The 12815-nt window shown below is 38.7% G+C and overlaps 2 protein-coding genes across 2 annotated transcripts in view; both read right to left on the reverse strand.

Annotated features, from left to right (window-relative positions):
- The window catches only part of LOC147332586 (nuclear GTPase SLIP-GC-like), a 145074-nt gene that overhangs the window by 114012 nt on the left and 18247 nt on the right, over positions 1-12815 (reverse strand). The window lies entirely within an intron of this gene.
- Positions 3783-10279, reverse strand: LOC147332593 (uncharacterized). The gene is made up of 13 exons (XM_086290808.1): positions 10021-10279; positions 9808-9889; positions 9530-9642; positions 9326-9367; positions 9152-9190; positions 8112-8150; positions 7796-7820; positions 7548-7634; positions 7172-7259; positions 5867-6083; positions 5530-5745; positions 3950-4156; positions 3783-3857 (listed from the first exon to the last, which is right to left on the reverse strand). The coding sequence occupies exons 1-13, from the start codon at positions 10174-10176 to the stop codon at positions 3783-3785; spliced, it is 1386 nt and encodes a 461-aa protein (XP_086146934.1). The 5' UTR covers positions 10177-10279.

A 12815-nucleotide genomic window follows, 5' to 3' on the forward strand; every position in this document is an offset into this window, starting at 1 on the left:
ATTGTGTGATGTGAGCACATCCAAACCGTGTTCAGGGTTAGCCCGGGTCCGGACTCCGGCCCCGGTCAGAGGAGGAGGACCAGAGCACGGCCGGGCACCTCCAGCCGTTCACACGGACAAATAAACCTGTCATTATTCTCTGCACAGCCGCACTCTGACGCTCAGCCCCTCGCTGAGGCTCGAGGGGCTGAACACCGCTCCTCTGCACCTGTACGGCCTCTCGTAAAGTTTACTTTATTAACATGTGCGCCGCTGCAGCGCCATACAGAGCTGAGCAGCGTCTCGTCCTCGGCCCTCGCTGCTCCGTGCGGTACATCGTACTGAACTCTGCAAACGGGACTCGTGTTTCAGAAAAACTTGTGTTTTTTCCTCTCTCTGGACTTAACACTTTACTGAGGTTTGGATGTGACAAATAGCACTTCATTTGACAAACTGAAAGCATTCTGTGCCTACAGAATGTGCCTACAAAAACCCATTCTCTTGACGGGTTGCTGCCTTATCAACATTGAAGAATGGGTCAAATGCAGAGGACAAACTTCATTATACAGTTGTATAATGACAATAAGCCTTACAGATTCCCCAAATTTTCCTGTTTTTTAATTTTTTTTTTTTATTTGAACAATTAACTTGTACTTAAATAATAAACAGCATTTATAGAAATACAATACTTTGACCTTTTATACTTGTGTTACTCTCCACCAACAGGTTAACTCACAGTCCCCCCCCCCCTGTAGAATGCTGCTGATGGTGACCTTGAAATCCCAATAGGAATCATCTTCAATGGTGAAAACGTTAGTCCAGAGCAAGAACTGAACCCCTCCCAGCTGGGGATCCTTCTAGAGGGCAATGTGGTAATGGATTCCATCTGCAGTCTTCCTTTGGCAATGTGTCTCCTGTTTGGACTGACTTATGCACTCCACTTGGAGTACCCAAAGTGCATGAAGAATACATTCCTGTTTATCCAGCAGATTATGCTGAATCTGGGACGAAACGATCCTCCTCCAAAACTCCAAAGGCTAAAAAATGAGCTTTCAATGTGTGCATAGATACATTGAATGTTCACTCTTCATTGAGCAGCTTTTTCTCAAGTTCAGGAAGTCATTATTGTGTTTGTAATTGTCTTTTTTTGTTTTTAGTGGATGGCAAAACCAGGGCTTAAAGGAGTAGTTCACTGATTTTACATACTGAGATATGTTCTTACCTTAGCTTTGAAGAGTTGATGCATACCTGTCTTGTCTTTGTGCGAGAGAAAGGCTCTCCCATATATTCCAACTACCTCCACTTTTTGCTCCTTTTAGAAGCTACCGAGCTCCTCCACGTTTTCCCTATTTATGTAAAATTACATGAAAAGTTACACTATCTAAGTTTAGTTTTACTAAATTTTTTTTAAGCCGATAAAAAGGGGCACTATATTACAAGCGCGCAGTAACCCTAGTGCACTCTGGAGCATAGACTGAGTTACTGGGGGGATGAAGAAGTGCTCCTACAGTGTTATTACACCTTGTAATAGAGTACCCCTTCTTATCGGCTTAGAAAATCCACACGTTGTTGAGAACCGGTTCCCACTGTTTCAATTCCTTGGAATTGTTTGCCGTTTTTGCAAACGATTCCCTTATCGATTCCAGTCGCCCCGAATGACGTCACCACGTTATGGAGCGTCATTTACCTGGCAGGAAACATGGCGCCTAACGCTCAAAAGTTTGGTTATACTTTACGAGAATGGATGACAAAAGGGCAACTTGCAATACTTGCAAAGTAGATATTTCATTTAAGGGAGGAAACACTACGAATATGCAAAAGCATTTGCTCACAAAACACACGATGACCTTAAATGAATGCCGTGTTTTAAATTCCGCTCCGGACTCGTGAATCTCAACGCAGCAGCAGCGGTAATGTTTGCATGTCCTCTCCCGTTAATGCGGCAGGTAAATAATCAACTAACAGTGCATATTATGTTAGTACAATCTGCCTTATTACAAAACCTGCCATTACTGTGCGCTGCATTTAGGTGACCATGATGAAAGAGACAGACAGAGTCTGGCTGGCTCAGATGCTGGCAGTTGTCGCTGCAGTCTACTGGTAGCGTCTCCTTTCAGGCCAGTATAGACGAATGTCACTGAGCAGTGACTAAGTTTGTGATCAAAGGCTTGCACCCATTTGCCACAGCAGATGCCCCGATTTTCAGTAAGTGAATGTGTTTAATTGTAGGCAGGGACATTAGTGGATATTCTTGTGTAATTGCTAAAGAATAATTTATGTTATACTTTGTTATTGCTACAGAAGAATATTTATTTTATTATTTTACATTTACAATTTTTTTTCCTGGGGACCCTGTGGCACTCCATTGAAGAGCCATAGGCTGTGGATCTCTTAAGATCTCACTGTTGGGTTTGTAAGGCCATGTTACTCCTAAATTTCTATCTTGTTCAAAGAGAAGATATATAATCGACCTTAGTGTTCTCCTTTTTTAAAAAGAATCGATAAGAGAATTGATAAAGAATCAAATCGTTAAACAGAATCGAAAATGGAATCGGAATCGTGAAAATCTTATCAATACTCATCCCTACATGTGACTTAATACTCAAGTTAGTGAACTCCACATCCCTATGTGCTCGCCACTGTCTTTTACAATTTAAGGTTGTGCATAGGTTCCATCTCTCCAAAGTCAAACTATCTCGTATGTATCCAAATGTTGACCCCACTTGTGATAAGTGTGGGAGTGCGGAGGCTTCCCTTATCCATATGTTCTGGACGTGCCCTAGCCTTGAAGGATTCTGGAGAGATATATTTCAAACTTTGTCCCTAATTCTTGGACACCATATGGATCCTAATCCATTAGTTGCGCTTTTTGGCACCACTGGGAAGGCTGATGCACGGTTGACCTCATCACAGCATTGCATGCTCTCCTTCGCCTCCCTTGTAGCTAGACGTGCAATCCCACTTAGATGGAGGAGTGCCCCTTTGCCCACCCAGGCTCAATGGCTGAGGGACCTCATGTACTATCTGAGCCTTGAAAAGATCCGGTATGCGATTAGCAATAACAGCGGTAAGTTTTACAAGGTGTGGGGGCAATTCCTGAAATACTTTTCCAGCCTCCAGGTTGCGAACCCGACTTCCAGCATTATAGGTATGGGCAGGGGGTAAACTGATAAAACCAATTATAAGACATGTGAGTGTGTCATTAATCTGTATTCTAGTATTTCAGTTCAAACAGTCACTGTGAAACTTACTTGTTTGCTGTTTAACAATTCTTTAACAATTAACAAATCTGATTTTCTTTGCTGCTTCAAATGAATAAAAATATCTTTGAGAAAAAAAAAACTGGCTGTGGCAATGTTTCTCTGCCTGATGGTGGTGGTTCTCCAGTTTGTTGCATTCTAGTTTTAAATGTCTGGTCTGGGTAATATCCTCTCATACTCCTACTTTCTAACCTGGGTTGTCAGAGCCTCTCACCAAAATATTTACTGCCAGTCATTGCATACTCTCCCCCAGACCACCACCTTAGGGTGGTGCTCTCCACTAATTCACCAGTTCATTGCTTATATTTGTTTCATTGAAAATAAACCTATTGAGCTTCAATTGTGCGAGTCATTTATGATGATATGACTTTATTTGTTAAACGTATTTATTTTGATTGTTTAAAAAACAAACAAACTCGCAAATATCAGAGATTGGTAGCATTTATTCTTAAAGCACTCAGAGAAAGGCCAGCATGTTTATTTGGATCGTGATGTCACCACACACTGACATGTTTACATACAAATGTTTTTTTGTCACAGCAACTAGGCTGCTGCTTTCTCTGATGCTGCTCGATTAATTTCAGTCACAATCCACACAGTAGAACAATCTCCAACTATCTGAAAGGAGAATAACATGTCTCAGTGCTTAATAGAAAGATGACTGTTTACAGACAACACAGTATAAGCAAAGAGCAGTAAATGTGAATTACCCCTTTCCACATCTGATCTCTGCTCTTGTTACAGTCACCATTTCCAGGAAGGTCCACAAGTGTGACATGCTGGAGAAAAGGATTGTTTGGCACCCTGACAGTCACACACTTCACTAGTGGCCAAAACCACTTTTTTCCTTCATTGCCTTCTCCTTGTTTTGAATCACTTCTTGTGTACTTGACACATTTTGCAGAAAGTTCATTAGCCTGCAATAAATAAAAAAAGCAGTGCAGTTTAATTTCAATCCTCACAAAAAGTGCTTTACAAAAACCATTAAAAAGTCAGTGACATAAAAATTCAGGTCATGTGAAATCCTTTTTAGAACAATCAACCATTTTATAGTTTCAAGAAAGTGCCTAATTATTATTCAAAACCAAAATTAAAATAAATTTTTATGATTTATTTAAAAGTTTTTATTCTGTATTTAAAATCACACTAAGTACACTCTTGGTCTCAAACAGTTAGTATTACTATTGGCAGAAACTACTTGATCTGTGTATTTTGCAGTTGTCCACCACTTTGGGACATTAATAAGCTACTTTAGGGTGCTCCCTTATTTACAAGGGATCACTACAGCGGATAACTTGGCATGTTTTGACTGTCAGGGTTTTACACCACTTTATGCCATTACTGACACAACCAACTGTCAGGCACTGATTTACTAAAGTTTGTGGCCACTTTGTTGACTTTGCTCAGCAGTGAATTTCTACAGAGCGATTTAAAAAGGGTAAGTAGGTTAAAACAAGGAACTGATCACTGTCGTGTGAAGAGGTAAAAGTTCTTACTGCGATTTAAAAAGATAAATAAATCATGCTCTACATCAGTGTTTCCCAACCTTTTGGAGCCACGGTACATATTTCACATCAGATAAATCACACGGCACACCACCAAAGAAAAAAAGACAAAATAACATATTGATAATTTTTCCGCGTACCAGGTATAGCAGTTTGTCTCCAATATACCTTTTTAGCTTTCTTCTGACCACTACTCATGCTAGGGCCTTCATCTGGGTCACAATTTTCTCCAGGACCCAGGTCAGATTTACTACTTTTTCTTTTCAAATATTTATCTGTTGTTATTACGTGCTACGTCGTCTCAATCACAGCATGACTATTGTGTAATTTCTTCTTCTTCATTTTTACTAGCAGTTGGTAACCCGTTTAATTAGAGCAGGTAGTTGTCTTCCACGGCACACCTGATCATTTCTCAGAGTGGTTGGGAAACACTGCTCTACATAATGGACCTGGACCAGTCTTGGGATCTGTTAACCACAGTTATTACAAGAACAGATTTTTTTTCTGGATATGTGATCATCTACATGTGATTATGGGATCTCAGTAAGATCTGTTTCGTTGGGATCACTGGATCTGTTTTCAGTGTTTTATGTTTTTTAGACTTTTGAATCTATGCTGCATTCTGTTTTCAGAAGTGAGTTATGTTTCCATAACTCTTTTGTTAATTTGGTCAGTTCCCTTTTGTGTCCAGGTTGTCCTGGTTTCACCTGTGTGCATTCCCCAGCATCCCCAGTGTGTAGTCTATCATGGCTGTCTGTTATAGTAGTAATATGAGTTTGTCTTACTGATTCACATCTCAAAATCTTCCGCCTGGATTGGAGAAATTCTGGAATTTCTTTGAAATATTTTCGATCCATGAGGTTTTCAAAGGACTTTTCCCATTCTTCTCCATACAGTGCTGACAGCTTTTCAACAGCATCATGATAATCATCATCTTCCTTTTTCTGATCTTTATTATTGTCAAGAAACTGACGAAATGACCACAACTCTTCTTTCCACTCCTACAAAAATAAATGACATGCCATTTATTGAGGTATGTACCCAGCCTTAAACCCCAAGAACTGCAGTGTAACACATGATTTAGCTTCAAAAACATTTTCAAACTTTGAGAACTCATTTTACCTCCTTTGCGATGAACTCAATTTCTGCCTCATACTTTAAGCTACCTCTGTTAGCTTCCACTTTGATCATGACTGAGGTGCAGGCACTGACACTTCCTGAAGGTAAAAGATTCTTCTCTTTGATGATGGCATTTATCAAAGAGCTCTTTCCAGCCCCGGTTTTACCAAAGACACCAACCAGCTCCCTCTTGTCTGTCTCCAAATCACTGATCTTTTTCCTGTTGAACAAGATTTTAAATATAGTTAATTGATTTAAAAAAGAGAGTTTAAAAGAGAGTTATAATCATGGTAGTGATTTTCCAATCAATTATCACTATATATTTCAGTTTTATACACTTGTTACACTAATTGTTTATTGTATGTTGTTTTGATCTAATAAATAATGATATAAAGTGCCTTGAGGCGACTGCTGTTGTGATTTTGCGCTATATAAATAAAATTGAACTGAATTAAACTGAATTGATCCACACCTTCCTTTTTGTGTCAGTTAAAGTGAAAATGTTTACCCCAAGAATGGGTAAATACCAGGAACAGGACAAAAATGTAGCTAAGTCACCAAAACTTCCTAAAAATATCCGTCTTTGTTGGTCTTAACTTGGATAGTTTTAGTTTACTACTGAATCATGAATGAATGAATCTTTGTCACTTACAGTTGCCTGTATTGAAAATTGGACCTTGCTGACCGTAAATACAATACACAAACATCACATTGAGGAGACAGGTCAGACTAGGTGGCATAAAGGAAAAACAGTGAAATGTATAACATAAAAGGGCAGTCGAGGAGAAAAAAAAAAGAAACTCTGCTCATACTGGTCCCCAAAAGGGAATCAGTATGAGAAGAAAACAAAAATTCCATAGCACAAAAGAGGCTCTGATATTTTCCCACCTTAACACCATGGCAAACAAGACAAGTATCGTGCATCCGAAGCTGAGCCGCTGTCCACATTGGATGGGAGGCATTGGGTTCAGGGAAGGGTGGGGGGTGAGTGCATATCAGTGGCAGTGTACGTGTGTGCATGCGTGTGAGAATATGTGTCCTGTGTTCAGCCTGAGAAAGTGTCCTTTCTCCCAGTTAGGCAAAAATCAACAGTCTGCAGCCAATGCAGGTGGCCTTGCGGAATCGGGCAAGAGAGTCAGTGAGTTATCGTTTCTCAGGGAAAGCTGGCACCGTTGTGTGTGTGTGTGTGTGGGGGGGGTAGCCGCATGAAAGATGTTGGTTGTGTTGTTTTAGGACAAACAGACTGCATTTGACTTTTACAGTTGTTACATACATTACAAAATAGGAAAAAAAAACCTTAATACTCACTTTAAGAAATCACTGAGTTTGTCTTGCTTATTTAGTCTGGCATGTACAAATGTCATGATGCTTTTCACATCAGACAGTATGACTGGTTCTGTTGGCATAAATGTAAAGAACTATTTAGAAGGAATTATAGACTAGAATAACCAGAAAATGTAAAATCTCATGTTAAAAAAACAAACGTGTGTGAATTAGAGAATATCAGGACCATAATGTGACCACTTACCAATCAACCCTAATATCCCATGCATCATGTGACTGTTAAATTTTGACAAAAGCCCAAAGAAAAAGTAATTTCTATCATCAAAGATGTTGGACAAATTGTGCTGCACAGAGGTTTAACCCTTAAACTGTGACACTGTTTAGTAAGAAACCTAAATACCTTCAAATCCTGGCACAGACAGACGTTGTCGCTTAGCTGGTGACTGCAACCTGATGGTGTCACTTTGAAGGTCTGATTTTCTCTTTCCTGATTGGATAAAAACAACAACAAAAAATAAGAACAAAAAAACGGTTTTCTCTCAGCACTTAAAGTTATTCTTAGTAAAGTTATGTAGATTGCAAAAAATATTGGTGCCTTTAAAACACAGACTAATATGAGATGCAATAAATAAGATGCATGTGTCTCACCTGTATCACTTGTGGATGGCAAGACCTGAGGATGAATATGAGTTATACAGGAAATTATTACTATTTGCATTGGTATTGTTCTTTAACAGCATTTAAAGGACACTAACATATAAGTTTTACAATCAACAAACTTAAATGCAGTTATTTTTTATTAACCAGCAGACTGATGAAAAATAAATTACAATAACCTTTTTCTTACTAAATATCAGTGATCCGACGAGACAGTTGTTTTACATAATTAAGTCCCAGTCCCAATGGAGCTTTACTTTGTCTCAGGCAGTTGGCTCATATGTCTGAAATTCAGTATAATCCTTACCTGAACCACATCAGCTGCTTCGTCATGCTCCTGTTCACACTGCAGATAAAAAGTGCAAAGCAGTGTTTAATATTAACCTCTTAAACATGTATTAAAATTGTATTTGTCGTATGGACATTCAATCTGAAGGAAAAAAATGTTTTAAACTGACTTGAAAAGAAATGACTGTTTCCTGATTTGAGTTTTGTTCTTCCTGCCACAATCAAAACAACTCAAATTATATTAGTTAAGAATTAATAAAATTACTCTACAAATAATTACAGCCAGTGAGATGCTGTCGAACACCAGTGGGTCGCTGGTGTTCGCTCTCTGCGGTAAACTATCACTTCTTGTTCCAACACATAGCACTATGTGTGGAACAAGAAGTGATTGGCTACGCAGATAAGCTACATAAAAACATCACTTGATGTTTTTATGTAGCTTATCTGCGTAGCCAATTTAATTAAAAACTTAGAACTTATTTCAAGGTGTAATCTTCACACACTCTGTGTATTCACTCACTGTGTCTTCAGTGGTTCACTAGCTTAGCTTGGCCATAGCCAACTCATTAGCAGCATGGCCTTTTCACCTGTCCCTCCTGCACTTTCCTGCTCATTGTGTCAGATGTTTAGTTACTCCTCAGCCTCCTTCAGCAATAATGATACTTGCAATAAATGTAGCCTATCTGCAGCTCTGGAGGCCGGGATCACAGAATTGTAGACTCTGCTTCGCACCCTTAAAAATCCCATAGCTATCCAGGCCTCTTTAGCCCGTGCTAAAGGTAGCGTAGGCCCCATTAGCTCCCTCTGGCAGATTGTCCCGAGCAGTCGGGGAAACAAGATGACTGGGTGATGATGAGGAGGAAGCATAGTATTAAACAGAAGGCCGGGCACACTGCTAACCCGTTCATGTCTCTAACTGTTTTCCCCAATTGGTGACACACTGGTTACCTTAATGGGAGGTCACTAAAATTAATACTGTATGCCTAAAGGCAAAAGAATGGAGTTTTACTTTGTCTCAGGCAGTTGGCTCATATGTCTGAAGTTCAGTATAATCCTTACCTGAATCACATCAGCTGCTTCTTCATGCTCCTTTTCATGCTGCAGATAAAAAGTGCAAAGCCAAATACAATGAGCACTTAAACATGTACTAAATTGTTTTCTTTCTCGTATAGATACAGATAGATATAGATAAAGATAGAAAATCTCAAGGCAACAAAATAGTTTGTAACTTACTTGAAAAGAATTGACTGTTTCTTGATTTGTGTTTTGTTTTTCCTGTACAATCAAAACATTGTAAATCCATATTAGTAAACATTTAACAAAAATTACACTGCATAATATTACTGCCAGCACATTTTTCAATATCCAGATAATTCTAACAAAAATTCACCGCTGTACACTAAAATAACAATGATTGTTTAAAAAAAATGTAATTACCTTTAACAGCTTGAGGTTCTTCTTGAATCTCATTCTTGGTCCAGCTTTTGTGATCAAATTCTCAATTTCTCGATCATCAAGCTCACAAATAATTCCTGCATCAATTTCTTGATCTGTAATTAAAAATAAAGTTGCAGAGATCAAGATTATTCTTAACTTGTTTCAGGAATACTAAATAAATGAAAAAGCTATGGGCACAGATCTGAGCTGTTTTACAGTTTACAGATCCCATCAAGATCAATATCTGTACCCATCACAGATTCACGTTAATACTTTACCTTTAAATTTCTCCACCCACTCACTTAGCCCCCATTCAGCCAGTTTGGTTCTTACGAAATCATCCATGACCAAGAAATGAAACTGTAAGATAAAATGCAATATTTAACCAGACAGTACTGCTTTAAAGATTAGATATTGTGACAAACGTCTCCATTAATACATATATAATCAGAGACACTGATATTAAATTCAGATTAAAAGTTCAAACTCACCTTTTGTTGAAAGTAATGCTGGAAAAGGCTGCTGAGAGAGATGTGAAGTAAGCAGTGAGACACAAACAGCAAACAGGTGGGAAGAAAGAAATCGAGCAAAAAGCAAAGTCCACAAACTGGAACTGTGTGGCTCAGACTGCACAATTGCAACTGCATCTATACATAAAATAGAAATGTAAATCCAACATGAGTAAAGTGAGCGCAGGGAAAAGCAGAACTGAGAAAAGCAGGAAGTAGAGATATGTTTGCTCAGCGTAGATGGGAGTGGCTGGCAGACAGGTAACAACCTGCCTCGGAGAAAGTGGGTTTTTGTTGTTGTTTAAAATAAATCAAAGGGATTAAAGTTTTCAAGTATTATAGGTTAAAACAAGACAAAAACACAGTTTTATGTATACTTAAAGTACACAGGAAGTCAAAACATTAAAAAAAGAAGAAAAAACACTTTCAGCGGTTCCCTTTTTCAGAAGAGCTCATAACAACAGACAGCTTCATATGTTAGTAATTTGTGCAGCTAATCAGGATCAAAGCAGGGATCTTTCACTTCTCGGGCAAACAGAAAAATATCTATATTATGGAGCCACTAACGTTAGGCAAAGTTGCCTTACTAAATTAAGGTACTTAGATTAAAAATATCACCATAGGTTTTATTATATGCTGCCACATGTTGGCTATGTACGAATAACAAAGGTGTGAGACAATGTTGGGTGAACACTTTGTAAAAAAATTCTTAATTCTTACTATTCCAGTCAGTCCAATTCAGTTCAATTCAATTTCATTTGTAGAGCCCCAAATCACGACAACAGTTGCCTCAGGGCTCTTGGTATTGTAAGGTAGTGTCAGGGCTCTGTGTGCGGGCAGGCGGAGATGAGGATCCAAATGCAGGACTCGGAAAACAGAATGCAACTCAAAACCTCAGCTTTATTGCTGGCACGAAAACAAAACATGACGTGAACACTGAGAACAAAAACACACAGGCATAATCTGAGGGTATGACGTGACACTGAGCAAGGGCAAACACAAGGCTAATATACACAGGGAAGTAATCAGGGAAGGGAAAACAGGAGGGAGACACAGCTGGGAGAGATAGGGGCTAACGAGATAGGGGGAGCGAAGCTGGACACACTGACTTAAGACACAAACCTTCAAAATAAAACAGGAAACAACAAAAGGACGCAGATTGAGAAACACGGACTTTACACGGGCAGAACTAAACCTAAACCAGAATAAGCTGGAACATACTAAATAATCATCATCATCATTATAATCATCATCATACAATAGATCAAGAAAATAACCAAAAATACAAAATCAAACCAAAACATGAAATCTCAAAATACTGGGTCAAAACTGACCCAGAACCGTGACAGGTAGACCCTACAACAATACATACAGAGAAAAACCCAACAATCTTATGACCCTCTATGAGTAAATAGAGATAGTGTCTGTCTCCCGAATCCAAACTGGAAGCTGGTTCCACACAAGAGGGGCCTGAAAACTGAAGGCTCTCCCTCCCATTCTACTTTAAATACTCTAGGAACAACAAGTAAGCTTGCAGTGGGAGAGCAAAGTGCTCTAATAGTGCTCTAATATGGTACTACAAGGTCATTAAGATAAGATGGGGCCTGATTATTTAAGACCTTGTATGTGAGGAGCAGGATTTTGAATTCAATTCTGGATTTAACAGGAAGCCAATGAAGGGAAGCCAAAACAGGAGAAATATGCTCTCTCTTTCTAGTCCCTGTCAGGACTCTGGCTGGAGCGTTTTGGATTAGCTGAAGACTTTTTGGGGAGTTTTTAGGACATCCTGATAATAATGAATTACAGTAGTCCAGCCTGGAAGTAATAAATGCATTAAGTAGTTTTTCAGCATCACTCTGAGACAGGATATTTCTAGTTTTAGAGATACTGCACAAATGGAAGAACGCAGTCCTACATATTTGTTTAATATGTGCATTGAAAGACATATCCTGGTCAAAAATGACTCCAAGGTTCCTCACAGTGTTACTGGAGGCCAAGGCAATGCCATCCAGAGTAAAAATCTGGTTAGATACCATATTTCTTAGATATTCAGGGCTGAATCTAACAACCTCAGTTTTATCACAAATCTTTACTACCATCTTTAATCCTCACAAATACTAAGAAAAATATAAATTGTCAATGTTATCTGTCAAAGTTGACAGCCCAGCAACACACAACAAATAACATGCAACTGTTAAGTTTGACTTGCTGAATTATGCAGAGTGATAAAACTGAGCTTATGACCACTGTAATGAATGACTGAAGCTTTTCCCAAACTTCTCAATGTGAAATTTTACAGAGAGGGAGAGAAACAACAGAATGGGATTCACAGAGCAAACCACATTTGGTAAGACGAAGGAAGGGGGTGTAACACATGTCCAAATTGTTAAATCATCTTCAGGCCTGGATGAGCCCATCCTCCTTTCTCTCATTCCTCCCAAAATCAGTCTTAGGAATCTACATTAGAGTAGGTTAATTACATAAGTCGAATTCAAGGGCTTTTATTAAGTGATGATTATTATTAGTTGATTTTTCCTTTGCTCCTGCTAAATTTCTTTAATTTAATATTCTGCGTTCAAAAAGTCTTAATTGTAGACATTGGTCTTTTAACCCTTTGTGAAACAGTAAATGTAAAGGTTATAAAAGGTAACTTTGGCCATAAAAGTTCATTATTATAGAATCATAGAAGAGAGATGCTGATAAGAAATGTGACTGGAGGATTGTATTTGAACTGTGAGGCCACTTAGACAAGAAACCTTTCTGATGAAGCAGGATCC

The sequence above is a fragment of the Aulonocara sp. 'chitande type north' Nkhata Bay genome, linkage group LG4 (genome assembly GCF_057382095.1).
Source record: "Aulonocara sp. 'chitande type north' Nkhata Bay isolate Kocher_YH1m ecotype deep benthic linkage group LG4, A_spYH_male_GT1.1, whole genome shotgun sequence".
NCBI classification, from domain to species: domain Eukaryota; kingdom Metazoa; phylum Chordata; class Actinopteri; order Cichliformes; family Cichlidae; genus Aulonocara; species Aulonocara sp. 'chitande type north' Nkhata Bay.

Coding starts and splice junctions, on each gene's coding strand:
- LOC147332593 (XM_086290808.1), bottom strand. CDS start 10,176: ATGCAGTTGCAATTGTGCAGTCTGAGCCACACAGTTCCAGTTTGTGGA. Junction 9,191..9,325: donor AAACAGTCAATTCTTTTCAA/GTAAGTTACAAA, acceptor TTTTATCTGCAG/CATGAAAAGGAGCATGAAGA. Junction 7,821..8,111: donor AAGCAGCTGATGTGGTTCAG/GTAAGGATTATA, acceptor ATTCATCCTCAG/GTCTTGCCATCCACAAGTGA.